General features: G+C 41.0%; 2 protein-coding genes across 3 annotated transcripts in view; both read right to left on the bottom strand.

Annotated features, from left to right (window-relative positions):
- LOC139268486 (MAP kinase-interacting serine/threonine-protein kinase 1-like) overlaps nt 1-11,799 on the bottom strand; it is a 94,985-nt gene extending 83,186 nt beyond the window's left edge. The window contains exons 1-2 of one of the 2 annotated variants that reach the window (XM_070886717.1): nt 11,680-11,799; nt 7,444-7,506 (exon numbers count right to left, since the gene is read on the bottom strand). In XM_070886717.1, the coding sequence (XP_070742818.1) occupies nt 7,444-7,506; nt 11,680-11,730 (114 nt within the window). In that variant the 5' untranslated portion in view covers nt 11,731-11,799. Of the gene's footprint in view, nt 1-7,443; nt 7,507-10,815; nt 10,992-11,679 lie in introns of those variants that run through there. The other variant, XM_070886718.1, reaches the window with a different exon arrangement.
- Nucleotides 11,800-15,322: 3,523 nt separating this feature from the next.
- Nucleotides 15,323-26,280, bottom strand: part of LOC139268485 (MOB kinase activator 3C-like) — a 110,218-nt gene continuing 99,260 nt past the window's right edge. Inside the window, exon 4 of the mRNA XM_070886716.1 lies at nt 15,323-22,075. Coding sequence (XP_070742817.1) covers nt 22,046-22,075 — 30 coding nt within the window. The 3' untranslated portion in view covers nt 15,323-22,045. The remainder of the gene's footprint in view (nt 22,076-26,280) is intronic.

Raw genomic sequence — 26,280 nt, 5'->3', positions numbered from 1 at the left:
TTATTTTTTGGAAAAATATTTTGTGTGTTTTCCCCCCTCCCTCGGCCGCAGAGAAAAGTTCCTGAAAATTTGCGGTTTCCGTCGCGAATCTTGGTACAACGCTGATTTTTCCCGCCGAGCAGATTTTTTCCAGTTTTTTCCTGAATCTTCTGCCTCAAAATCACAGCGGAGCCATAGTGGTTTTTTTGACGACAATTTCCAGCCCTCAGTCTCTGTATCCGCTCGATCAAAACCTTTCATAATTTTAAAGATCACTATTAGGTCACCCCTCAGCCTTTTCCCTCCCCCCCCCCCCAAGAGAAAAGGGACCCAGTCTGTTCATACTTTCCTGATATGTATACCCTCGCATTTCTGATATCACCCTTGTAAATTTTTTTATGCACCCTCTCCAGTGCATCTATATCCTTTTTATAATATTGCGACCAGTACTGTACGCAGTGGTCAAACCAAGGTTCGATACAGGTTCAGCATAACTTCCCTATTTTTCAATTCTATACCTCTAGAAATAAACCCTCGTGCTTGGTTTGTTTTTTATAGTGATTTGTGTATTTGTACTCCGAGATCCCTTTGTTCCTCTACCCCACCTAGACTCTCATCCTCCAAGTAATGTGTGACCTCCCTAATCTTCTACCAAAATGTAATTCCTCACATTTATCTGCGTTGAACTTCATTTGCCAATTATATGCCCATTCTGCAAGTTTATTAATGTCCTCCTGTAATTTGTTGTAGTAACCCTCAGTATTGACTATCACCCCTAATTTGGTGTCATCCACAAATTTAGAAATTGTGTCTTTGATTTCAAAGTCTAAATCATTAATATAAAATTGTGAACAGTGGTCCCAGCATTGATCCTTGTGGAACACCACTTCCCACCTTCAGCCACTGTAAATAGCTACCTTTTACCCCTATTCTCTGCTTTCTGTCTTGAAGCCAGCTAGCCACCCATTCTGCTATTTGTCCTCTGACTCCACATTCTCTGACCTTGTTCATCAGCCTATTATGAGGTAGCTTTTCGAAGGCTTTTTGAAAAGCTATTTAAATTACATCTACTGCATTAATTAGCATTGTCTACTCTCTGTTACCTCTTCAAAAAATTCAATGAGCTTGGTCAAGCAGGTCTTTCCCTTTTGAAATCCATGCTGACTATTCATTATTATATTTTTGGTTTCTAGATGTTCTTCTATTTTCTCCTTTAGTTGGGATTCCATTATTTTTCCTACCACCGATGTTAAACTGACTGGTCTATAATTCCCTGGACATGTTCTATCCCCCTTCTTAAATATAGGTAGTACATTAGCTATCCACCAGCCCTCTGGCACTGCACCTTTTTCTACCAAATTATTAAATATGTGTAGTAAGGTCTCTGCTATCTCTTCCCTAGATTCTTTTAAAATGCGTGGATGCAATCCTTCCAGACCAGGGGTTTAAGCTTCTGAGTTTGATTAGTTTATTGAATATATCTCCTCTTTTTATTTTAAATGCACTTATCTCCTTACTAATCTCATCATCCAATGTCATGTCCACCTGTTCTATTCCCTGGTAAATACTGAAGCAAAATAATTATTTAATATTTCTGCCATCTCTCTATCGTTACCTGTGGTATTATCCTCTCTATCCCTTAATGGCCCGATTCCCATCCCAACCGTTCTTTTTTTATTGATGTGCCTGTAAAAGATTTTACTATTTTGTTTTATGTTCCTTGTTAATTTAATTTCATAGTTCCTCTTTGCCTTCCTTATTGTTTTCTTTGATTTTTCTCCTATTTTTTTTGTATTCTCCCTTATCATGCACTCCCCTGCTGTCTATGTACTTAATATATGCCTCTTTCCTTACCCTCAATTGTTCCTTTATGGATTTATTCATCCATGGAGTCTCATTAGTGTTTAGTTTGTTCTTTCCTTTTAGTGGAATATATTGTTCCTGCACTCTGTTGAACACCATTTTAAATGTTTCCCATTTATGTTCTGCATCGTTTTTAGCCAATACTGTTACCCATTTTATTTTCCCCAAGTTCTATTCTCAGCCCCTCAAAATCAGCTTTTCTCCAATCTATTACCCTGGTTTTCATCATACTTATGTCCTTCTCAATTATCAAATTATGGTCACTAGTCTGACCAATGTCCTAGCTGTCTCTACGGAGTCAGCGATTGATCACAAAATACTTCTCATCTGTATGGCTCCGTTGTTCCCTGATAAAGCTCACTGAGCCAAATAAACCGAAACCAACACAAAACTGTTAAAAATAGGGAAGTCCTATTTTCGCACAGATTCCCCAAAACAGTAATCGCACCCAGCAATGGAACTAAACACTTTAGGGGAGAAATTCAGGATGGGGCGCTAAACTTTAAAAGTTTGAAAAATTAGCGGCAAGCGTTTGCGCTCCAGGAAGGAAGTGTGGGGGGGGGGGGGGTCCAGCTCGAAAAAAATATCAGAGAGCAATGGCAATTCTTTTTTTTAAACTTACCTCAGCCACCTCGCCTTTAAGCATCGTCCCCGGCTTACAGATGAATACCTCCTGCAGCTGCTGGTGTTTTTGCCCTGCGATGCTGCAGAGGGCAGAACCCAAGTTAGGGTCCGGGGCGTTACGGGGCGATGCGCATGCCGATGACGTCACAATCTCCAGGCGGAAGAAATCGGGGCACAATGCCATACCGCCGCTGCAAACCTCCCGCCGAATATGGCAGGAGTTGATCTTCTTGCCGCGCTCGGTCTGTAAGTCATTACTATCCCATTATCGCTCCCCCCGGAGGGATAACAAGAGGCGCTAAGGAGGCCAATTTCCAAGCCTATAAGTTTGGATAGGAGTGATAACTTGAGAAAGTCCTTTCCTGTAAAGTGGATATCTGTGTTAAGTGATTAGTAACTTTAAAAGAAACTATTTTCTGTCAAAGTCTACACTATCCATTCTTCTTTTTGCCCTTCACTTCTCTCCTGAATGCTTCAATTCATGTTGGACTATAGTTTTACAGGCACGATAGCCATACACGTCAACTTGCATAGCACTGATAAGAACATAAGAATAAAGAGTAGGCCACACGACCCCTCGAGCCTTCTCCGCCATTCAATAAGATCATGGCTGATCATTGATCTCAACTTCACTTTCCCACCCAATCCCCATATCCCTTGATTTGCCTAGACTCCAAAAATCTATCTATCTCAGCCTTAAATGTATTCAGAGACTCAGCATCCACAGCCCTCTGGGGTAGAGAATTCCAAAGATTCACAACCCTCTCTGAGTGAAGAAATTCCTCCTCATCCCTGTCTTAAATGGCCTACCCCTTATCCTGAGACTGTGCCCCCTAGTTCTAGACACTTCAGCCAGAGGAAATAACCTCTCAGCATCTACCCTATCAATCCCCTTCAGAATCATGTATGTTTCAATGAGATCATCTCTCATTCTTCTAAACTCCAGAGAGTATAGGCCCATTCTACACAATCTATCATAAGACAAACCTCTCATCCCAGGAATCAATCTAGTGAACCTTTGTTGCACCACCTCCAAGGTAAGTATATCTTTCCTTAGATAAGGAGACCTAAACTGTGCACAATACTCCAGGTGTGGTCTCACCAAGGCCCTGTACAATTGTAGCAAGACTTCCTTAGTCATGCTCCAACCCCGATGGAGGGCGATTTGACCATATAAACATCACAGCCATGCCAACCTAGTCCATGTCCAACATCCACAGAGCATACTTTCAGCAAGAGCCACTGGAAATGTCAGGAATGGAAATCCAGGACAATTTCTTCCCCTCGACCCCCACTCCTCCGCCCGCCCCCCCACCCCTCCACCCACCCACCTCAAGTCCTATCCCAGGAAACACAATAATAATTAGTGCCAAAAACACTGCCCTAATTGGGCCTACATCAATCAAGGATCAATGCTACGGATTTCTTAGGCTGTATGGATCAGTATTAAACTACATCGCCCATTCACCACCGAGCCAGCATCAGACAGGAAATAAAACATCAGGCTGGAGTCCCATTTCTAACTCTTTCAGTTTGCTGAAAGTTGGATAAGGACAAGTCAGCTTAGCTGCGAGGGTGGCATAATTAAATAGTATGTCATCAGATTGATCATTATTTTTATCTATAAAAAGAATGGAAATCAGAGCTCTATGCACAATATCAGGATTCCCTTCTATGACATACTATTTAATTATGCCATCCTCGCAGCTAAGCTGACTTGTCCTTATCCAACTTTCAGCAAACTGAAAGAACATCTCCATCCCTGCACTAATCTGGGGGGGGAGGGCAGGGGTTAGGAAGAAAAGAAAGATTTGGATTTATATAGCTCCTTTCACGACCACTGGACATCCCAAACACTTTACAGCCAATGAAGTACTTTTGGAGTGTAGTCACTGTTGTAATGTAGGATACGCAGCAGCCAATTTCTGCACAGCAAGTTCCCACAAACAGCAATGTGATAGCGACTAGATAATCTGAGGTTTTTTGTTCTGTGGATTGAGGGATAAACATTGGCCAGGATACCGGGGATATCTCCCCTGCTCTTCTTTGAAATAGTGCCATGGGATCTTTTATGGCCACGTGAGAGGACAGACAGAGCCTTGGTTTAACGTCTCATCCGAAAGATGGCACCTCCAACAGTGCAGCGCTCCTTCAGTACTGCACTGGAGTGTCAAGAAGATAGAAAAGCCTTTGTATTTTAGTTTCACAATATCAGTACAGGCTGCAATCCTTTTTTTTAATAATTTTTATTTCCACCTCTCTCTCAATTTCTGATATTTTCTATAACTGGGTCTTACCAAGATGCATTTGGTTACTGATCGTATTGAACATCTAATTTCTGGGTCCAAGGAAGTGGCATCACCAGATACCGACCAGGATCTACAATGCCACCCTCTGTTTTCTAACCAATTATTTCATTTAATGCAGCATTTAAAATGTATATTTGACAAATAATCTTGTTTGTCCAAATGAAGCAACATGTAACTGAGTTACAGGAGACAGTAATTACTGAGGATGCACCACAGGAAACAGTGAATGAAGTCAGGCGTGTATCTTTTTTAATCACCAATTCCATATGTGAAATCTTTTTTCGGGCTTATCTGAATTTATAAAAGTTTACTTTTCAGACTCAAGCAGTTCATTTTTTTTTGCACAAAAATGGGCTGCATCGGGGTCGCTATTGATTTCATGTCAATGGGATGCAGAGAACACAGCTTTGTCAAGCTGTCCCAATCTTCACATGAGGAGGACTGTAAAGTGGAGAGTGGTGGAGAGCAAAACAGACTATGGATACAATGCAGACAGAATGGGAGATGAGCAGCCTAGGAAAAGCAAAGAAACCAGAAAGTGCCAGATAAATTGATAGCAGGAAAGTGCATCTGCACTCAAAAATAGTCCCAGATCTGACAGCATGGCACTTTCCTGTCTCCTGGAATACTCACATACTTGGTATATATGTGTTCTGCAAAGAAAAAGCAGCATGTCTAATTCTCCCACTTGAAATCATCAAAGTTAGGTGGGAGAGAGCACTTTCACTCGAGTCTGGATTGGATTTGATTCCAACTATCAGGCGAAAGGACACTGTTCTACCCAGTTGCCATCCAAGCTCCCATACTGTAACAATTTACCTGCATCTTCACTGTCCAGTAGCAATTCCATAAACTCAGCCAACTTGACTTGTACATAGAAATGATTGTTTGATTGCCTCCTTTGGTTAGGGACTGAATTTATAACAGGGTCCAGTTTAAATACTTTCTTCAAGGTATACTTTGTGAGCCCCACCCTTCTCACTACATCCTTTTTTTGTTCATTGCTCTGTGTCATTATGAAATAGTCTATGCTCCCTTCATCACTTCAGTGACTCTGAGCGATCAAGTTATCAGGAAGTTGCAATTTCCCATACCAGACCTTCAGTCGTGCACTTTTTACAAGAATGGAGGAATTCATGACTTCACTTCAAGCAGTAGTGATATAGGTTTCACCATGTGCCAACTTTGTGGTCGGATTATCAACAAGCTGCAGAAAGCTTCCTCTTGCACGTTTCTATTTTAGAACTACTGACTCTGACTAGGAAAAAAAATGAACTCTTTTTGAAGCAAAGTCCACATTAAGAGAACTAAATATACAGAGGTAAGAATAAATTCATTGCTTGTAAACAAAGGCAGATATATCAGAATTAAATCCAGCAGTTAGCGCTTTCACTATTCATCAGGACTTCTAATACCTTATGTTCTTCAATTAGATTGCTTTGGAGATTCCTAATAATATTAATTGCTATTTTGCACTGGTACATGGAAGCAACATTGGCAGTAAAAGAAAGAGTAACTGTTTCCTAAAATTTGAACAGGAAGCATCCTGCATTAAACTGTGGCTCAGTGGGTAGCACATTCACCTTGGAGTCAGAAGATTGTGGGTTCAAGTCTCACTCCAGGGATTTGAGCTCCAAAAAATCTAGGCTGACACTCCAGTGCAGCGCTGAGGGAGCCCTGCACTGTTGAAGGTGCCGTCTTTCGGATGAGACGTTAAACCAAGATCCCGTCTGCTCTCTCAAATGGACGTAAAAGATCCCATGGCATTATTTTGAAAAAGAGTAGGGGAGTTATGCCAATATTTATCCCTCAATCAACATAACAAAAAAACAGATTATCTGATCATTATCACATTGTTGTTTGTGGGAATTTGCTGTGCACAAATTGGCTGCCACGTATCCTACGTTACAAAAGTACTTCATTGGCCGTCCGGTGGTCACGAAAGGCGCTATATAAATCCAAGTCTTTCTTTCTTTCACTACATTACAAATTGCATGCTTACATGAAATATTAATTTACCAGTACTTGTCAAACTGATCTTTTTTTAAAACGTAACCAACATACCATTTCTCCAGTATGTTTATTCAAAGCCATTCTCCAATCAGAGAACGGGCAAAGTTCTGTACTATCACATCACTGCCGAAGCCATTGTCGAGTGCTACTACTGTGTTTTGCAGTTAGCAACTCTCAACAAACCCAAGCGGTAGCAGGGAATTGTCCACGGTGAAATGAGTGGTGGTGGGCACATGATTGGGATTGTTGCCTAACTGCTGAATGAACAGATTTGACTTGAAAACAATCAAAGTTGTGTGTGTGTCAAACAGTACTGAAATTTATATTCAAGTATTTAAATCCAGTTATTTCCCCATGCTTCTCTCTAGTTCTTCCTTTTATTTGTTTACAGTTCAGACTCAACATAAAACTAAAGCAATCCCACATACTGTACAATGACAAACTTTGTATGTCTAATAATATACCCCTGCATTAAGTGCATGCACCTTATTTCCTCCTTTCTCTACACCACTCAATTGGTTCAATTTCTTCTGCAAAATTACACAAAATATCAAAAACCCACATGACAATTTCAGTAACTCCGATTCATAGAATAATATGTTCCCAGCAGCTGCTTCTATCAAATGGAAAATATGCTTGCCTTTTTAATGCTTACCTTAAGGGAGCGTTGTAAGTTTTTCAGTTCTGTTATCTTGCTCTGTATCACCATATCTGCCAACTGAGCGATAAAGTCAAATGAGTCTCATTTCAGTGGAACTGATAAATAAAGACCAAACCCAACACTGCTGAGAATATGGCTGCAGCAGGCCATTATTCACAGCCAAATCAAGAAGTCCCGATTCGCTAGGAAAAGAGCCCATCAATAATAGTTAACATTTCAACCATGTTTCCTTCCTTGCCCCTTCCCACAAAGATTAATATATTAAATCAGCTGCAAATGGAGCATTAATATCATCAGTACTCTCTGTAGTCCTGTGTCATAACTACTGATATTTCCCAAGTCACTCCATCATTATTGATGGCACAATCCAATGGCCATACATGATTTATGTACAGGGTAATGGCATCTGTAAGGAAATTAAGAGGCATTAATTCTATTGAAGGTTTCAAACAGCTGATATACAGGATAATAATGGATACTTAGTGACAATTTTACCCTGCAGAGATGTTTAGATGGTTTATACAGATCAATGACGTAAATCACTAAACTAATCTAACGAACAAAAAATCCAATCAGATGAACATTACAAGATTCACACAATTGTTACCTGAAGCTAACGATTAGGCTTCGGTCTTAAATTTACTGCGATCTTCACTGTTGTTTATAGAATAACCAAGATGGCACGCAACATTTTATCTTCTTAAAAGGTGTTTTTTTCCACTGGAGCAGTGTTGTAACTACATCAGTCACAATGTGCTTCACAACATGAAATGCGTTTGGAAACTCATCTTCCTCAGCCCTATTACCCAGCACACATAAGAACATAAGAAATAAGACACACGCCCTCTGTTCTTCCAACTCTGGCCTCCTTTGCATCCTTCTGTTCCACCTTTGGTTATAAAAAGTCATCCTGTTGAACTCTTGTGAAATTATTATTCACCCTGATCAGCACAAACATTCACCCAAATGAAAAATAAGGTGAGGAAAGTTGCCTCATATAAACTTCATATTGCGAGGTGTTAGTAATCCTTCAATAGGAACACGCATGCAAGCGAGCAGGAGGACTACATACTGAATCACAAGCCAACCTCGCCCTTAATCTGTTTTTTTAAGCACATTTACACACACTGTACTCATTCATATGATTAGATAGAGTTGCAAGATTAGGTAGGAAAGTTAATGGCTTGAGAGGAAAGAAGCAAATCAGCATACAAGAAGATTGTTGTCCACTGACAGAATCAAAAATAACCAGAGGAGAACTGACTTTTTTCACAAATCCACAAACTGCACACAATAACGAAGCCTTCTCCTTCAGCTTGATAGCTGTCATCAGTTACAAAAAAGTGTCCTTGGCTACACTCAATGGCTCAATGAGTTTATACTGAGAGTAGTTAAACAACAGATTGTGATGTCCCATATTTGATCCACACTATGCTGAGTTAGCCGAGATCAGTCAGTTGGGGGGAGGGGAGAAAAACACAGCCTGGATTCTCATTCCTGGTCAAACTCCAACTACCCCTGCTGGACAGTGCTTGTGGCAGGCGAGACTGGCATCAGGCTCAGCTGTGACACCCCAACAAATAGCCTGTTAATACTCACCACCAAGATTCACACATAAATAGATGCTACCTGAGCAGTGTACAGTCACTATCCATTTAAGTGTATCTCAGCTGGGATTCAGAAGAGCGGGGGGAAATTAGTTTGCGAAAATGTCACCTCTCACTCTTGCACATGCACCATCTGGTGTTGTGTCACATGTCTGAAAATAATACATTTCAGAAAAGCTTGATTTCAGAAGCAGGTAATTTGAATTTATCTACCCATTTCCTTTTCAAATCATCCCTGCTCTCCAAACAGACACATAACCATATTACCAGTGTTCAATATTCAGAACTAAACCAAAACTACATTTTGCAGTTCATCCATCACAGCATGACTGAAGCAATACATCAGTTGTTATATTCCACTGCCAATATAATACATACTTTGTTGTCTAGTGTCTGAATACTGAGGAAGCTACCTCACACAATTCTGTAAGAAATTGCCTCTTACAAATACTAATATCTGTGGTACAGTTATTATATTATACCTGGGGGGGGGGGGTTCTCCCCAGTAAACCTACATTTCTACTCGCTGTTTGTCAACCTAGCCTAGCCTTAACTTCAACTTCTGACCTCTAAGCATTACAGTATACTAGCTGGGACCAGTCAGTCTTGCTCCCATGGTGAGAATCACGTGATAATCAAGATAAATCTAACAGAAAGTGGGGCTGGTGTTCCTCCAATACCAATCTGGCAAATGGAGGAGGAAGGCTGCAAAGTGACTATTCACTTAGAATGGAAGAGTTCATAGAAATAGTCACACCACAATTACATTTCATGAAAAAGATCATAGTAATATAACTGCAGCCAGGATCACAAATCATAAGAGTCTGAAAGAAAGTCCAATTTGCACACTGGATTTCCGAGAAGAAATTCACAATGTTCGAAGATCCCACTGTTGATTGCAAAGGGTTTGGGTATAGAAGAGGGGGGAAATAACCCACTGGAAATAATTATTTAACCAATGCATAGTAATTGCAATGTCCAGAAATATACATTTTTTTCATATCGGACATAAAGCCTATAATTCTATCAGCAATGGAAAAAAAACAAGGACTACAGTTGTTTACGTTACTAATTAAGCAATACTGTACATAAATACAGAGATTTGCATGCATTGGGCAAGATCCAAGACACAACATCCTCGATAACATAAAACTGAAGAAGAAAATATAATTTGACTCATTGAAGCTCATCTCTCTAGCATAAATACACCCTTCGAATAATGCGAGTTTAGCGTCAGTGTGAAGTGATTTACACCTTAAACAGGCACTAAACTTACACTGTAAATCAGGAGTCAGGGCTCAGCCTGATTCTGGAATTAAGTGGCGTCAGATTCCCCAAGAGTCTCATCCCGTTGGATTTGACACTGCAGAGTGTAAATCCACTGTGTTGTGAAACCTAGTTCACCAAGTGCACAGGGCCTTGGGCACATTTTAAACCAACCTGATTAAATATTTAAGATAGTGTTAACTTTTAAAAGGGATCTCTGCCTAATCATAACATGTAGTTCATATTAGCCCAGTAAGTACTTCAAGATTTGTTTTGCTTCTTAACCATTCGCACCATATAATCCTCAAAACATTATCTACAAACCATCTTGTCCGCTTCACTCAGAAGTTATACCCGGTGTCCTGGCCAATATTTATCCCTCAATCAATATAACAGATAACTACAAAGTTGCACACGCCTCAGAGTTTATCATCAGCAAATCCAGAACTGAAACAGTTTTTAAACAAACCCAAATGAATACGATAATGCATACCAAGAGATTCAGAATACAGTCACTGGCAGCTTTATTACAAAGAGGTCCTCTGGATAAAATTTGAAAAGCAGCATTCCGAGTGACTGTCTCGGGGGTTTACAATCGATCGTAACTTTGATGCGGATATGAATTCCCGCCGCCATCAAGCGCACATTCATTCACTGAATGTTGAAACTGTCCGAATGATGCAACTCGTCCGAGTGATGCAATAGACTAAAAACCCACGGGTTTTCTTGGTCAGAACACTGACTCGCAATTTTAACTGTTTCCTACAAAGTTGCCTCCTGTTGGCGTCATTTTGGTTCAAACCTGGTTCTTTTCTTTTAATAAAAGCAAACTGTGACAGAATAGGATGATGGATCACAGCAATGTACCAGCTGCAGCTTTGACCACATCTGTCAATGTTGTGTACGAATGTGGCTTCACCCCATTTGCAAATCAAAGGGGGAGTGGGGTGAAATCGTGGTGAATTCCCGCAGTTTACCTTGTATCTGGTCCATTGCCAGCTGTGTGGGACTGTGAACTCAAGTGTCTCAGGGGCACAAAGCCCTTTGCCTGGACTGTCAGCACAACCTCTCTCAAATACATAAATACACCCAGCAAACTGACCAGGACAAGTCAAAGGGAGGGAGCAATGAAATCACATCAATCAGCTTAGGTTGGCAAAGAAAGTTTCTTGTAATGAAACAATGAAGAATACGTTTCTGGGCTGACGCTGAGAGGAAGTTGTCGAGCGCCAGACGGGGAGGTGGGACAAGCCACCGGCCTGCCACATCGGCGCGGCCTCCCGCGCCCACAAACTTCCCGTATCACCGTCCAGCCAGTTATAGACACAAGATTCATGACTCCGCGTGTGTTATTTACCTGCAAACTCCGCCCGTAAGGACTAAGCTCCGCTTTCACAGCCTCAGCCATCTTCCTGCCTCCCCCTCCTCCGCACCGCTGTCTGCTTTCCCAGGTTCTGTTCCGTGCCCGTGGGGCCACCGTAGCTCCGCCAGGCTGGAAAGGCAAGCAAGCAAAAATGGACCGTGCTTCAACGCCACGTTGTCACGGTCAAATCGACCACCCGTCAATGAAACACCTATGGGGTCTCCTTTCGGCGTGTCTCGGTAAAATAAACAGAATCTTAATGTTTTCCCGAGTTCTACTTCTTATAACATCCCCAGCAGCGAAGCATTGACCACGCTCGATCAGCTCCGTTGGGCGGGCCACGCCGTCTGCATGCCCGACACGAGACTCCCAAAACAAGCGCTCGACTCGGAGGTTAGACACGGCAAGCGAGGCCCAGGTGGGCAGAGGAAATGCTTCAAGGACACCCTCAAAACCTCCTTGAAAAAATGCAACGTCCCCATCGACACCTCGGAATCCCTGGACCATGACTGGCCAAAGTGGAGGAAAAGCATCCGAGAGGGCGGCAAAGCCAAGCGTCGACAGTGGTAGGAGCACGCGGCAACCCAGGCACCCAAACCTCCCGTTCCTCCATCCACCATCTGCCCCATCTGTGACAGAGACTGTAGGTCCCGCATTGGACGCTTCAGTCACCTGAGGATTCATCTTTAGTGTGGAAGAAAGTCATCCTCGAAACCGAGGGACTGCCTAAGAAGAAGAAGATAATCCATGCCACTGGGACTAGAGATGATAATCTCTAGTTTGTTTTGGTTTAAAATGCAGATTTTCCAACTCGGGAATTGTAACAGCCCAAAGTTCTCTGAGACTAAAATAGCCCCTGAAACTCTGTTCAATGTGGTTGCCTCTCACTCCTTTGGCAGTAGGCTGAGTCTTCACCCTTGTAAATACTTCCTCAGGTTGGAAGGTCTGAAAATGTAATGTTTGAAAATATAAAATGTAATGCATACACATGATTTTCCAGGGGAGTTTTTATGCAGCACCCAAATGGAACCCTCAAGATACTACCAACTTTAAAATAATCACAGTTGTTTATGATTAAATTTGTTATAATCTAAGTCACTTTTGTAGGTCATAAATGTCAATGTAACATTTCCCCAATATTGACTGCTCTGCGCTAATGTTTTCTCAACAGAAGCAAAAAAATCCTAAGACCAGCATGATCTGACATTGCTAGTACAGTACAGAAATTATTTTCTGACGTAAATTAATTATGCAATGTACTGGAGTGGTATTAGTTGGTTTACAAAGGTTACATAATTGCTTCTATGACTAACATTTCAATTGCAAATCAAAAGTAAGTAGGTTAGGTAATTTAAGTCAAACTTTTTTCCCCAAGAAATCAAAAAGACAATCTGCTCTGACCTCTGCCAATGCTGGCAAAAAAGCTACCTTACTGATTTCCCTATGGGAAATTACTCTGCCCAAAGATCAATAACCTGGCAATAGTCAAAATCAATGGTTTGCTATCACTCTGCCGTCATCATCTTTGAGAAAGCAAAATAACTAATCGCTGGAATAAAATATACTAATTTTGTTAATTGCTTTTAATATTAGAAAGCTGAAATAAGCAATTGAATTTAGTTTGCCCGTCCGTAACAGAATAATGGTCTCTACTATAATCTCTCAGCAGTGTCGAATGGAAAGTAAATCATGGTAGATTTTAATGGGGGAAGCTGCTAGTAAATGAGAATGAACCTTGTTATTGCAAGCACTTTCTGCTCAGTTCAGAGAGAGAGCAGAGGTACAGTAGCATAGTGGTTACATATCCAGATGCTTGGGCTAATGATCTGACGACGTGAGTTCAAATCCTACCACGTCAGCTGGGGAATTTAAATTCAATTAATTAAATAAATCTTGAAGAAGAAAACAAGTATCAGGAATGGTAACCATGAAACTACAGGATTGTCATAAAAACCCACCTGCTTCACTAATGTCCTTTAGGGAAGGAAATTCTGCCATCCTTACCTGGCCTGGCCTATATGTGACACCAGACCCACAGCAATGTGGTTGACTCTTAACTGCCCTCTGAACTGGTCTAGCAAGCTGCAAAACTACTACGGAAAACTATATGAATCACCACACGGACTGCAGTGCCTCACCACCACCAAAAGATCTGAAAAAGGACATAGACAGGCTAAGTGAGTGGGCAAAAATTTGGCAGATGGAGTATAATGTTGGAAAGTGTGAGGTCATGCACTTTGGAGGAAAAAAATCAAAGAGCAAGTTATTATTTAAATGGAGAAAGATTGCAAAGTGCTGCAGTACAGCAGGACATGGGGGTACTTGTGCATGAAACACAAAAGGATAGTATGCAGGTACAGCAAATGATCAGGAAGGCCAATGGAATCTTGGCCTTTATTGCAAATTGGATGGAGTATAAAAGCAGTGAAGTCTTGCTAGTTATACAGGATATTGGTGAGGCCACACCTGGAATACCGCATGCAGTTTTGGTTTCCATATTTACGAAAGGATATACTTGCTTTGGAGGCAGTTCAGAGAAGGTTCACTAAGTTGATTCCGGTGAAGGGTTTGACTTATGAGGAAAGGTTGAGTGGGTTGGGTCTCTACTCATTGGAATTCAGAAGAATGAAAGGTGCCCTTATTGAAACTTATAAGATTATGAGGGGGATTGACAAGGTGGATGCAGAGAGGATGTTTCCACTGATAGGGGAGACTAGAACTAGAGGGCATAATCTTAGAATGAGGGGCCGCCCATTTAAAACTGAGATGAGGAGAAATTTCTTCTCTCAGAGGGTTGTAAGTCTAAGAATTCGCTGCCTCAGAGAGCTATTGAAGCTGGGACAGAAATAGGCAGTTTCTGAAACGATAAGGGAATAAAGGGTTATGGGGAGCGGGCAGGGGAAATGGACCCGAGTCCATGATCGGATCAGCCATGATCGTATTAAATGGCAGAGCAGGCTCGAAGGGCCATTTGGCTTACTCCTGCTCCTATTTCTTATGTTCTGATGTTCTCAATTAGGGCTGGGCAATAAATGCTGACCATGCCAGTGACATCCCTTGAATGAATAAAACACTTTTTAACCTCCTCTAAATACATGATTAAAATCTTATGCTCATTGTTCACCTGATTTCTTTCTCTTATGGTAGAGTCGGGAGAGTTTTACCCTTCACCTAAACTATACTAACCTGACCTAAGTGTTTGATGTTGACACTGCTGATAAATAGCAAAATGTATACAATTTCATAACATTGAAATCTTTCAGTGTGATTATCAACAGAATATGTTAAAGGCAGTAAGGAAAGACAATCAAATCAATTTTCAAGCTCACTATAATCCCCTTGTCACTTCATGTGAGTTATCCACTCAACCTCACTCATGAAGATATTAATCACTGGATGTCTTTCTCAATCTGTGCATTGCCCATTAGCAATAAAGAGGGGATTTGATGAATACTACTGCTAATGGGATCATAGAGTAGGTCCAATGTCGGCATTATTTTAAAATGGCGATGTACTAGAGGGGTATACCCAAGGGCTAAAAATTACTCCACACACAGTAAACTACTGATTGGACTGAACTTAGTTTTAAGCAATTCTCTTCAAAATAGCAAAGAGAACCACACAATAATTTACAAAGTAGTTACTAATAACTTTATTTTCAAACAAATAGAATAAAACCCAAAAGCTGAAAATATTAAAAGTACAATGTACATGTAACAGAAACACAATGAGAATGTCTGCACTGTCTTAATTACTCTTAGTATGGGTGGCTTTTTATTTAGTCCAAGTGCATTTGTCCATTTCAAAAATGAAGTTCTTTACAACACCCATCTCGACTCCAGTATAAAGTCTTGTAGAGTAGTAATTCACATTGTCTCCAGGCCACCCACTTTCAGATGATGATTTTTGCTGTATCGAAGCTCCTAATTCCAGCTCTATAGATATCAAAACCAACACTTCTGGAGAGCTCTGAGATGCTGTCTTTCTCATATCAAATTAAAGAAAAAAGCTTGTGTCTTTCTCATTTAATAGAAAGATTTCTACATATGAAGCAATACACTGTACAAAAATAAAATTAAACAGACAAGACTTCATAAGATACAAATCTTAATTTACAGGAGTTTGAGAGAGATGTGAACACTTACATGTCTACATTGAAAGTACAAGATTGGAACAAAACAGTTATTTGATTGAAAGAAATAATCTCCTAATTAAACCAAGGAAACCATCTCGTTTAACATTAAATTACCATTTAAAACTAAGGTAATGGGATTTGTCTAATGGCTCAGCAATTTCATCTAGAGAATATCTTCTGTCATACACACCAGTAAGGTTCCCGGTTTACTTCCCCAATCTGTGCTGAATTCGTTGGTTTCAGATGGAGTGGCAGAAGGCCAGCTAAGTTGGTCTCAGTGCCACTTGGTTTGGGAAGGGAAAACTGGTCACAGTTTCTGCTCCTGATTCTATCCAACAACCTCTGCAGGAAGTGCACATGTATGGACATTCAGTAAGGACAGTATCTGACTTGGTCCTGATTTCCCCCGTTGTTGAACAGCCTACTGACACTCAGTGTCCAGGCTTGCACATGAATATTGACCACTTGAGTGAGTTATCAGAGGACAACTGCCCTCCATCAAGGAATTGAGAACTTTGGGGGAGAGGGAAATTGGTGAGTAAAAACTTTAAAATTAAACAATATAAACTTTGTCACAGTAAGCTGTCATAACAACATTACATTTAAAGTGAGACATTAAGTCTTCCAACTAAATAGTTTAAAAAGTCAGAAATTAATATTAGGCATTTATTCATACAAAAGTATAAAACTTGAATAAGAAATAACATGTTTTGTTTTAATACAATTTTTTTTAAATGCCTGCATAAAGTCCCAAGATAAATGGGCATTTTGTTTTACAATAGGACTAATGTTTGCTAAATCATTAAGGCTCAGTCATCAGATAAGACACCTGTTGAGTAATGGTAGTATGATCACAAATTGGAGCCTTCTTCAGGGCTCCATATGTAAATCAGAGACTTACAAAGACTGGTGTACAGTTTGCAGTTCTCTCAAGCTGAGCTCAAAAGTGTGAATAACTAATAAAGTTAAACCTTATTATTTGACAATCTAACTGGTAATTCACCAAGATAGGCACTCCACCAACATAGGCACTCCAACCATTGTGCCCCATATTTACTGGGGTATGATTGATACAAGTTGAGAATTCTCAGTTACTTTTTGAAATGAAAGCATTTCTCTCTTGTGCTGTGGAATTCCCACCAAACCTATTCTAACAGATTGTCTGTGAATGTCTATGGCGATCCACATTCAATCTATAATCTTACATTGCCAATCCTGGTCTCATGAATTCCTCTGTAAAGGAGGTTGGACATATGTATTTCTTGTCAGCATGGCTCAGTTGTAGTACTCTCATCTATAAGCCAAAGGTTGTGGGTTCAAACCACACTACAGGAGTTGAGCACATAATCTAGACTGGGCTAACCAAACTGGTAGCAATGCGGTGGAGGAGGATTTCCTGGAGTGTATTAGGGATGGTTTTCTAGACCAATATGTCGAGGGACCAACTAGAGAGCTGGCCATCCTAGACTGGGTGAGGTGTAATGAGAAGGGACCAATTAGCAATCTTGTTGTGTGAGACCCCCTGGGGAAGAGTGACCATAATATGGTAGAATTCTTTATTAAGATGGAAAGAGACACAGTTAATTTGGAAACTAGGGTTCTGAACTTAAGGAAAGGTACCTTTGACAGTATGAGGCGTGAATTGGCTAGAATAGACTGGCAAAGGATACTTAAAGGGTTGACGGTGGATAAGCAATGGCAAACATTTAAAGATCACATGGATGAACTTTAGCAATTGTACATCCCTATCTGGAGTAAAAATAAAACGGGGGAGGTGGCTCAACCATGGCTAACAAAGGAAATTAAGGATAATGTTAAAGCCAAGGAAGAGGCATATAAGTTGGCTAGAAAAAGCAACAAACCTGAGGACTGTGAGAAATTTAGAATTCAACAGAGGAAGACTAAGGGTTTAATTAAGAGGGGGAAAATAGAGTACGAAAGGAAGCTTGCAGGGAACATAAAAACTGACTGCAAAAGCTTCTATAAATATGTGAAGAGAAAAAGATTAGTGAAGACAAACGTAGGTCCCTTGCTGTCGGATTCAGGTGAATTTAGAATGGGGAACAAAGAAATGGCAGACCAATTGACCAAATACTTCGGTTCTGTCTTCACGAAGGAAGACACAAATAACCTTCCGAATGTACTAGGGGACAGTAGGTCTAGTGAGAAGGAGGAACTGAAGGATATTCTTATCAGGTGGGAAATTGTGTTAGGGAAATTGATGGGATTGAAGGCCGATAAATCCCCAGGGCCTGATAGTCTGCATCCCAGAGTATTAAGGAAGTGGCCCTTGAAATAGTGGATACATTGGTGATCATTTTCCAACAGTCTATTGACTCTGGATCAGTTCCTATGGTCTGGACGGTAGCTAATGTAACCCCACTTTTTAAAAAAGGAGGGAGAGAAAATGGGTAATTATAGACTGGTCAGCCTGACATCAGTAGTGGAGAAAATGTTGGAATCAATCATTAAGGATGAAATAGCAGCGCATTTGGAAAGCAGTGACAGGATTGGACCAAGTCAGCATGGATTTATGAAAGGGAAATCATGCTTGACGAATCTTCTGGAATTTTTTGAGGCTGTAACTAGCAGAATGGACAAGGGAGAACCAATGGATATGGTGTATTTGGACTTTCAAAAGGCTTTTGACAAGGTCCCGCACAAGAGATTGGTATGCAAAATCAAAGCGTATGGTATTGGGGGTAATGTGCTGACGTGGATAGAGAACTGGTTGGCAGTGATAAACGGGTCCTTTTCAGAATGGCAGGCAGTGACTAGTGGAGTGCCGCAGGGCTCAGTGCTGGGACCTCATCTCTTTACAATATACATTAACAATTTAAATGAAGGAATTGAGTGTAATATCTCCTAGTTTGCGGATGACACTAGACTATGTGGCAGTGTGAGCTGTGAGGAGGATGCTAAGAGGCTGCAGGGTGACTTGGACAGATTAGGTGAGTGGGCAAATGCATGGCAGATGCAGTATAATGTGGATAAATGTGAGGTTATCCACTTTGGGGGCAAAAACAGGAAGGCAGAATATTATCTGGATGGCGGCAGATTAGGAAAAGGGGAGGTGCAACGAGACCTGGGTGTCATGGTTCATCAGTCACTGAAAGTGGGCATACAGGTACAGCAGGCGGTGAAGAAGGCAAATGGTATGTTGGCCTTCATAGCTAGGGGATTTGAGTATAGGAGCAGGGAAGTCTTACTGCAGTTGTACAGGGCCTTAGTGAGGCCTCACCTGGACTATTGTGTTCAGTTTTGCTCTCCTAATCTGAGGAAGGACGTTCTTGCTATTGAGGGAATGCAGCGAAGGTTCACCAGACTGATTCCAGGGATGGCTGGGCTGTCATATGAGGAGGGACTGGATCAACTGGGCCTTTATTCACTGGAGTTTAGAAGGATGAGAGAGGATCTCATAGAAACGTATAAGATTCTGACTGGACTAGACAGGTTAGATGCGGGAAGAATGTTCCCGATGTTGGGGAAGTCCAGAACCAGGGGACATAATCTTAGGATAAGGGATAGGCCATTTAGGACTGAGATGAGGAGAAACTTCTTCACTCAGAGAGTTGTTAACCTATGGAATTCCTTGCCGCAGAGAGTTGTTAATGCCAGTTCATTGGATATATTCAAGAGAGAGTTAGATATGGCCCTTACGGCTAAGGGGATCAAGGGGTATGGAGAGAAAGCAGGAAAGGGGTACTGAGGAAATGATCAGCCATGATCTTATTGAATGGCGGTGCAGGCTCGAAAGGCCGAATGGCCTACTCCTGCACCTATTTTCTATGTTTCTATGTTTAGACTGACACTTGTCGGAAATGTAGTCTCGCAAATAAGACATTAAACTGAGGCTCTATCTGGCTGTTCAGATGGGCATAAAAGATCCCAAGTTACTATCTGAAGTATATTGAAGTTCTCCCATTGTCCTGGCCAATATTTATCCCTCAACCAACACCACTAAAAGAGATTAACTGGTCATTTATCTTATTGCTGTTTGTGGGACCTTGCTGTGCACAAATTGGCAGCAATTTCCATTCAAACCATTATGATGTCACTATCAGAGAACACATGTGAAAATATTGGAAGAATTGAGGAAATTTTACTCTGTCCCTGGGCTAGGGGAGCAGCTAGCAAAGCCACGCTTCAGTTTCTTCGCGCTGATTTATTCTTTACAATGAAATGGAAAAAGATATTTTGTCGAAACATTTTTGAGTCAGAACAATGACACTTTACATCTAAATTAAAAAATGTTCTTCAATGTTTGACCAACAGAATATTAAAGGAGATTTTCCTGGTTTTGCTGCCAGGCGAACTGGATCATTTGATGACGTGAGTAGCAGAAAATTGAGCAAGTTGGAGCACACACACACCTGTAAAGGAATCTGCATGATTTTCCTTCCATTCAGATTAAACAAAGAGGTGGGTTTCAATATGGTAATTACAGCAATTGGATTATGTAGAGCTAATTTTCAATAAAGTGTACATTGTACATGAGTTTGATTATAAGCAACATTGCTTGTCCATTCAATCTATTGTATAGAATTGAATTCCAATGGATTTGGCATTTTAAAGGAGCTGAAATTCTTATGTGAAACATCATAAGTCATCATAAAATATTCCAAGTTAACATAATATACAATATCACTGGCACTTTAAAATATTGGAATGTATTCAATGATATTTATCTCAAAGCTTGATTCTGACACAATCTTTGCCAATTTTTACAAGGTCCTGTAGCTACTCTGAAAGAAGGTTTCAGGTTGTTTCCGAGCCCAATAGGAGCTGTACAAGGGTTGACAAAAAATCACTTAGATACAATTCAAAGGTTGGAAGCGAACATGCTGGATAGGTATTTTTAGTTTCGTACTAAGTGCATCCATGCAGACATTTGCTAGATTTAAAGAAGGCAAAAGCTGGCATTTCACTCTCATCTGATACTGTGCGACTAAATTGCCTCAATTCTAAATTCTGTAAAAGAACAGTACACACCAGATAAACAAACAATTCACTCCTGTCTAATATTATTTCTGCACATATCTTAATGTCAGCCCTTGACGTATCAGAGATGAGTGATTTTTCTTCTTGATCTAGCACTGTATGGCTTGTATATCTCTGTCTTTATCAAGTGACAGTTCTTTTTAAAGAAAAGCCACAGCATGATCACTGTGCCATTCGTAATGCTATTACATTATTCCATTCATTTTTGGGGAGACAAGCAGAATTAATTTTTTTAAATTATCAAATGTTTTGAATCATCACATTAACAGAGTAAAAACTGATCGATCCAGTTACTGATGGTATAATGCTGGTATTTGTCTGATGCCCAGTACTCACATGATATATATCTGATCCCTGGTAGTCTAGCACTGAAGTAGCATAGATCTGATCCCTACCTCTCTAGTACTGGGCTGGTATAGGTCTGATCTGATCTCTGGTGGTGTAGTGCTGGGGTGCTATAGGTCTAATCCCCTAGTCTAAAACTGGGATGGAATATACCTGATCCCTGATGGCCTAGTAAATGCCTGACACCTCTTGGTTTGATGCTGATGTGGTTTCTATGTGATTCCTTGTGATCTGTTGCTGGGGCGGTATATTCCTGACTGTGTAATAGCTGGGTGGAGTTGAAGGGACTGTGATGAAGTGTACATCCACTGCCAATGTTATAGGACACTAGAACTACGGGAAGCGGATGGTGGCAGCCATCTGGGCTACAAATATGTGGTCACAGGTATTCCTGATTAAGAAAAAGGGTTCTATGAGCTAAATATTTTAGTGTTGGGACAGACTGTCAGGATGGAGAGACATGGGTTCTATTGCTCTGTGACAAGTTTTGAGTAAGTGTATTTTGTTTGGTGAACTAACAATAAAAGTGTGCAAGAGCGTTAAACTGCCTTTGGTTGACTAGATTTAATCGGTTTTGAGAACACAAAGGGGGATGGATACAAGTAATGGCCATCCTGAGATGAGGGCCATTTGATCATAGTACATATTCTATCGCTACCAATCCCTTCCCATGAGGAAACTTTATGAATAAGATGAACATTCATCTAATTCTTGGTTTATGCTTTTAAAAGATTTCTCTTGGTCGGCTTTTGCAGGGATTCAGATCGTAGGTTTTCACTTTCTGGTAATAATCTTTGCGCCGAACAATATATGGCACAATTGTTGGGTTTTATGTCACAGGGGAGAGTTGCTGTGGGGCTTCTCTCTCTTCAGCTGGAATCAGTGGCAAATTTTCTCAGTCATCAATTTCTGTTAGAAAGAAAAAGAATAAAAATTAAGCTTTTTCCTATTAAAAGGAGCACTGTTACAGTTCAGAAGAGTTTTCAAGCACACAATTTCCTGAACAGCTTGGCCGTGGCCATTGAGAAATTCTGTATTGGAGAAGCTGCTATGAAAGTCACAGCACAGACAACAACTTGCATTTATTTTGCACCTTTAATGTAGTAAAATCTCCAAAGGTACTTAATACGGTTAACGACTACAATAGGATTATCCTGCTACCACTTGGGAGCTTAGATTGAAGCAGGCTAAATGGATTTCAATGAAAACTCCAACAACCAACAGAGATGGGAGATTTTTAGTAGCATTTCTCAGTGTGGTTAGGGAAGGAGGTGGCTACATTTTGGCTGTCAAATATAATTGCAGTATATCAGGGAATGCAAAATACTTTCCACTTGAAAAAACACTCAGAAAAACTTAAAATTGAGAAGAATTACAAAATTTACTAGCATGATTACCGATTAATAGATAAACTAAAACATAGGCCCACACCAGACAGTACTGTTCCTTTAAGCTGCATATAGAGGTTGCTATTCAATGATTACTTTTTGAGAGCAAACATTTAGTTTGATTCTTTGTGACAACATCCACTGATCCCCTGGAGTAGGAACACTCTTCAGGTCTTTCGTAGTCAGTGGGTACCACAGGGACTGGAGTACATAGCGACACAGGTAATAGATTTATTATTTAATATAAGTTTCCTTCATTTTTTTATGATTTTGTTTTCTATTATTTCTGCCCATTTAAAAGGAGGCACTTTTGTTTGAATACAGAGGCAGGGAGGTGTTGCTACAGTTGTACAGGGCCTTGGTGAGGCCACACCTGGAGTATTGTGTACAGTTTTGGTCTCCTAACTTGAAGGAGGACATTCTTGCTATTGAGGGAGTGCAGCGAAGATTCACCAGACTGATTCCCGGGATGGTGGGACTGACTTATCAAGAAAGACTGGATCAACTGGGCTTGTATTCACTGGAGTTCAGAAGAATGAGAGGGGACCTCATAGAAATGTTTAAAATTCTGATGGGTTTAGACAGGTTAGATGCAGGAAGAATGTTCCCAATGTTGGGGAAGTCCAGAACCAGGGGTCACAGTCTAAGGATAAGGGGTAAGCCATTTAGGACCGAGATGAGGAGAAACTTCTTCACCCAGAGAGTGGTGAACCTGTGGAATTCTCTACCACAGAAAGTAGTTGAGGCCAATTTACTAAATATATTCAAAAGGGAGTTAGATGAAGTCCTTACTACTCGGGGGATCAAGGGGTATGGCGAGAAAGCAGGAAGGGGGTACTGAAGTTTCATGTTCAGCCATGAACTCATTGAATGGCGGTGCAGGCTAGAAGGGCTGAATGGCCTGCTCCTGCATCTATTTTCTATGTTTCTATGTCTACTTATCGTTTTATTTAAGAGGCATCCATTGATCAAGACTTTTGCCACTTACTTTTCATTATCCACAACCAATAAAACCTTTCATACATTAGTGAGTTGGTTTGGAATTTCGTGTCCTACTTTATTATCTCAGCAGTTAGCAATTAAACTATGCAGCTCTTCCCTTTAGTTGGCAGTTAAAGAAAATCCATCGACATTAAGGTCCTTTGTGTTCACAGGAGGCCATTGTTAAAATATTGCTGTATATTTTGTTACAAATTATAGATGGCTCAGCTTACACCATTGAAGGGAATATCATTGACATCAATGAGTAATTTCCATGTATGGACATGAACTCCTTCATATTCCTGCTACAGTATGATGCTGACCTTCCATTTTTCATAAAATACCATCTTTCTATACCTCCTCCTGAGGTCCCCACCATCACAGAAGCCAGTCTTCAGCTAATTCGATTGACTCCACATGATATCAAGAAACTGCTGAGCACACTGGATACAGCAAAGGCTATGGGCCCTGCAAGTGCAAGACTGAATATCAAAGATGTTATCTGGCTATTATGGAGGCCCTGAGCTGGCTAAACAACAGGTACGCTTAGAACCACACGTACACAAGATGACCACTCGTTGATCTCGGGCTCAAGGGAGCAATGAAGAACATCCAAAAACGAACTAATATAACCATATAACAATATAAGGCGAGTGACACCTGGAAGAAGGGAATAAATGGGTATTTGATCATGCATTGGTACAACCAATCACGTCATAAAAACATAAGAATATAACAATTAGGAACAGGAGTAGCCCATCTAGCCCCTCGAGCCTGCTCCGCTGTTCAATAAGATCATGGCTGATCTGGCCGTGGACTCAGCTCCACTTACCCGCCTGCTCCCCGTAACCCTTAATTCCCTTATTGGTTAAAAATCTATCTATCTGTGACTTGAATACATTCAATGAGCCAGCCTCAACTGCTTCCTTGGGCAGAGAATTCCACAGATTCACAACCCTCTGGGAGAAGAAATTCCTTCTCAACTCGGTTTTAAATTGGCTCCCCCGTATTTTGAGGCTGTGTCCCCTAGTTCTAGTCTCCCCGACCAGTGGAAACAACCTCTCCGCCTCTATCTTGTCTATCCCTTTCATTATTTTAAATGTTTCTATAAGATCACCCCTCATCCTTCTGAACTCCAACGAGTAAAGACCCAGTCTACTCAATCTATCATCATAAGGTAACCCCCTCATCTCCGGAATCAGCCGAGTGAATCATCTCTGGACCCCCTCCAAAGTCAGTATATCCTTCCTTAAGTAAGGTGACCAAAACTGCACGCAGTACTCCAGGTGCGGCCTTACCAATACCCTATACAGTTGCAGCAGGACCTCCCTGCTTTTGCACTCCATCCCTCTCGCAATGAAGGCCAACATTCCATTCGCCTTCCTGATTACCTGCTGCACCTGCAAACTAACTTTTTGGGATTCTAAAAGAGTTTCATGCACAAGGACCCCCAGGTCCCTCTGCACCTCAGCATGTTGTAATTTCTCCCCATTCAAATAATATTCCCTTTTACTGTTTTTTTTCCCTAAGGTGAATGACCTCACACTTTCCGACATTGTATTCGATCTGCCAAACCTTAGCCCATTCGCTTAACCTATCCAAATCTCTTTGCAGCCTCTCTGTGTCCTCTACACAACCCGCTTTCCCACTAATCTTTGTCTCATCTGCAAATTTTGTTACACTACACTCTGTCCCCTCTTCCAGGTCATCTATGTATATTGGAAACAGTTGTGGTCCCAGCACTGATCCCTGTGGCACACCACTAACCACCGATTTCCAACCCAAAAAGGACCCATTTATCCCGACTCTCTGCTTTCTGTTCGCCAGCCAATTCTCTATCCATGCTAATACATTTCCTCTGACTCCGCGTACCTCTATCTTCTGCAGTAACCTTTTGTGTGGCACCTTATCGAATGCCTTTTGGAAATCTAAATACACCACATCCATCGGTACACCTCTATCCACCATGCTCGTTATATCCTCAAAGAATTCCAGTAAATTAGTTAAACATGATTTCCCCTTCATGAATCCATGCTGCGTCTGCTTGATTGCACTATTCCTATCTAGATGTCCCGCTATTTCTTCCTTAATGATAGTTTCAAGCATTTTCCCCACTACAGATGTTAAACTAACCGGCCTATAGTTACCTGCCTTTTGTCTGCCCCCTTTTTTAAACAGGTGTTACATTAGCTGCATTCCAATCCACTGGTACCTCCCCAGAGTCCAGAGAATTTTGGTAGATTATAACGAATGCATCTGCTATAACTTCCGCCATCTCTTTTAATACCCTGGGATGCATTTCATCAGGACCAGGGGACTTGTCTACCTTGAGTCCCATTAGCCTGTCCAGCACTACCCTCCTAGTGATAGTGATTGTCTCAAGGTCCTCCCTTCCCACATTCCTGTGACCAGCAATTTTTGGCATGGTTTTTGTGTCTTCCAATGTGAAGACCGAAGCAAAAGACCTTAACGTCACTGTTAAGGTCTGTCCACAGGGACACTCGTGCCTAAACCTGTATAATTAAAGGGCAATTTGAACAGCTCAGTGGAGATCCTCTCTCAGGCGGCTGAGAAGTGAGATGCTCCCCCTTCACGTGTTGGAATTAAAGTAAATGAAACTTATCCAAGGTATCCATCTGTTGAATCCGGGCTTGTTAAGAGAAGGAAAGGGCGATTCTCTCCATCAGGCCCAGACAACAGCCCGGCTGTAGACTTATGCTCCAGAATTAGCTGCACTCTAGCCAA

Source organism: Pristiophorus japonicus, chromosome 8 (assembly GCF_044704955.1).
Source record: "Pristiophorus japonicus isolate sPriJap1 chromosome 8, sPriJap1.hap1, whole genome shotgun sequence".
Lineage (NCBI taxonomy): Eukaryota > Metazoa > Chordata > Chondrichthyes > Pristiophoridae > Pristiophorus > Pristiophorus japonicus.
The sequence above is the reverse complement of the archived record's forward strand: the minus strand, read 5'-3'. Positions and strand labels throughout refer to the sequence as shown.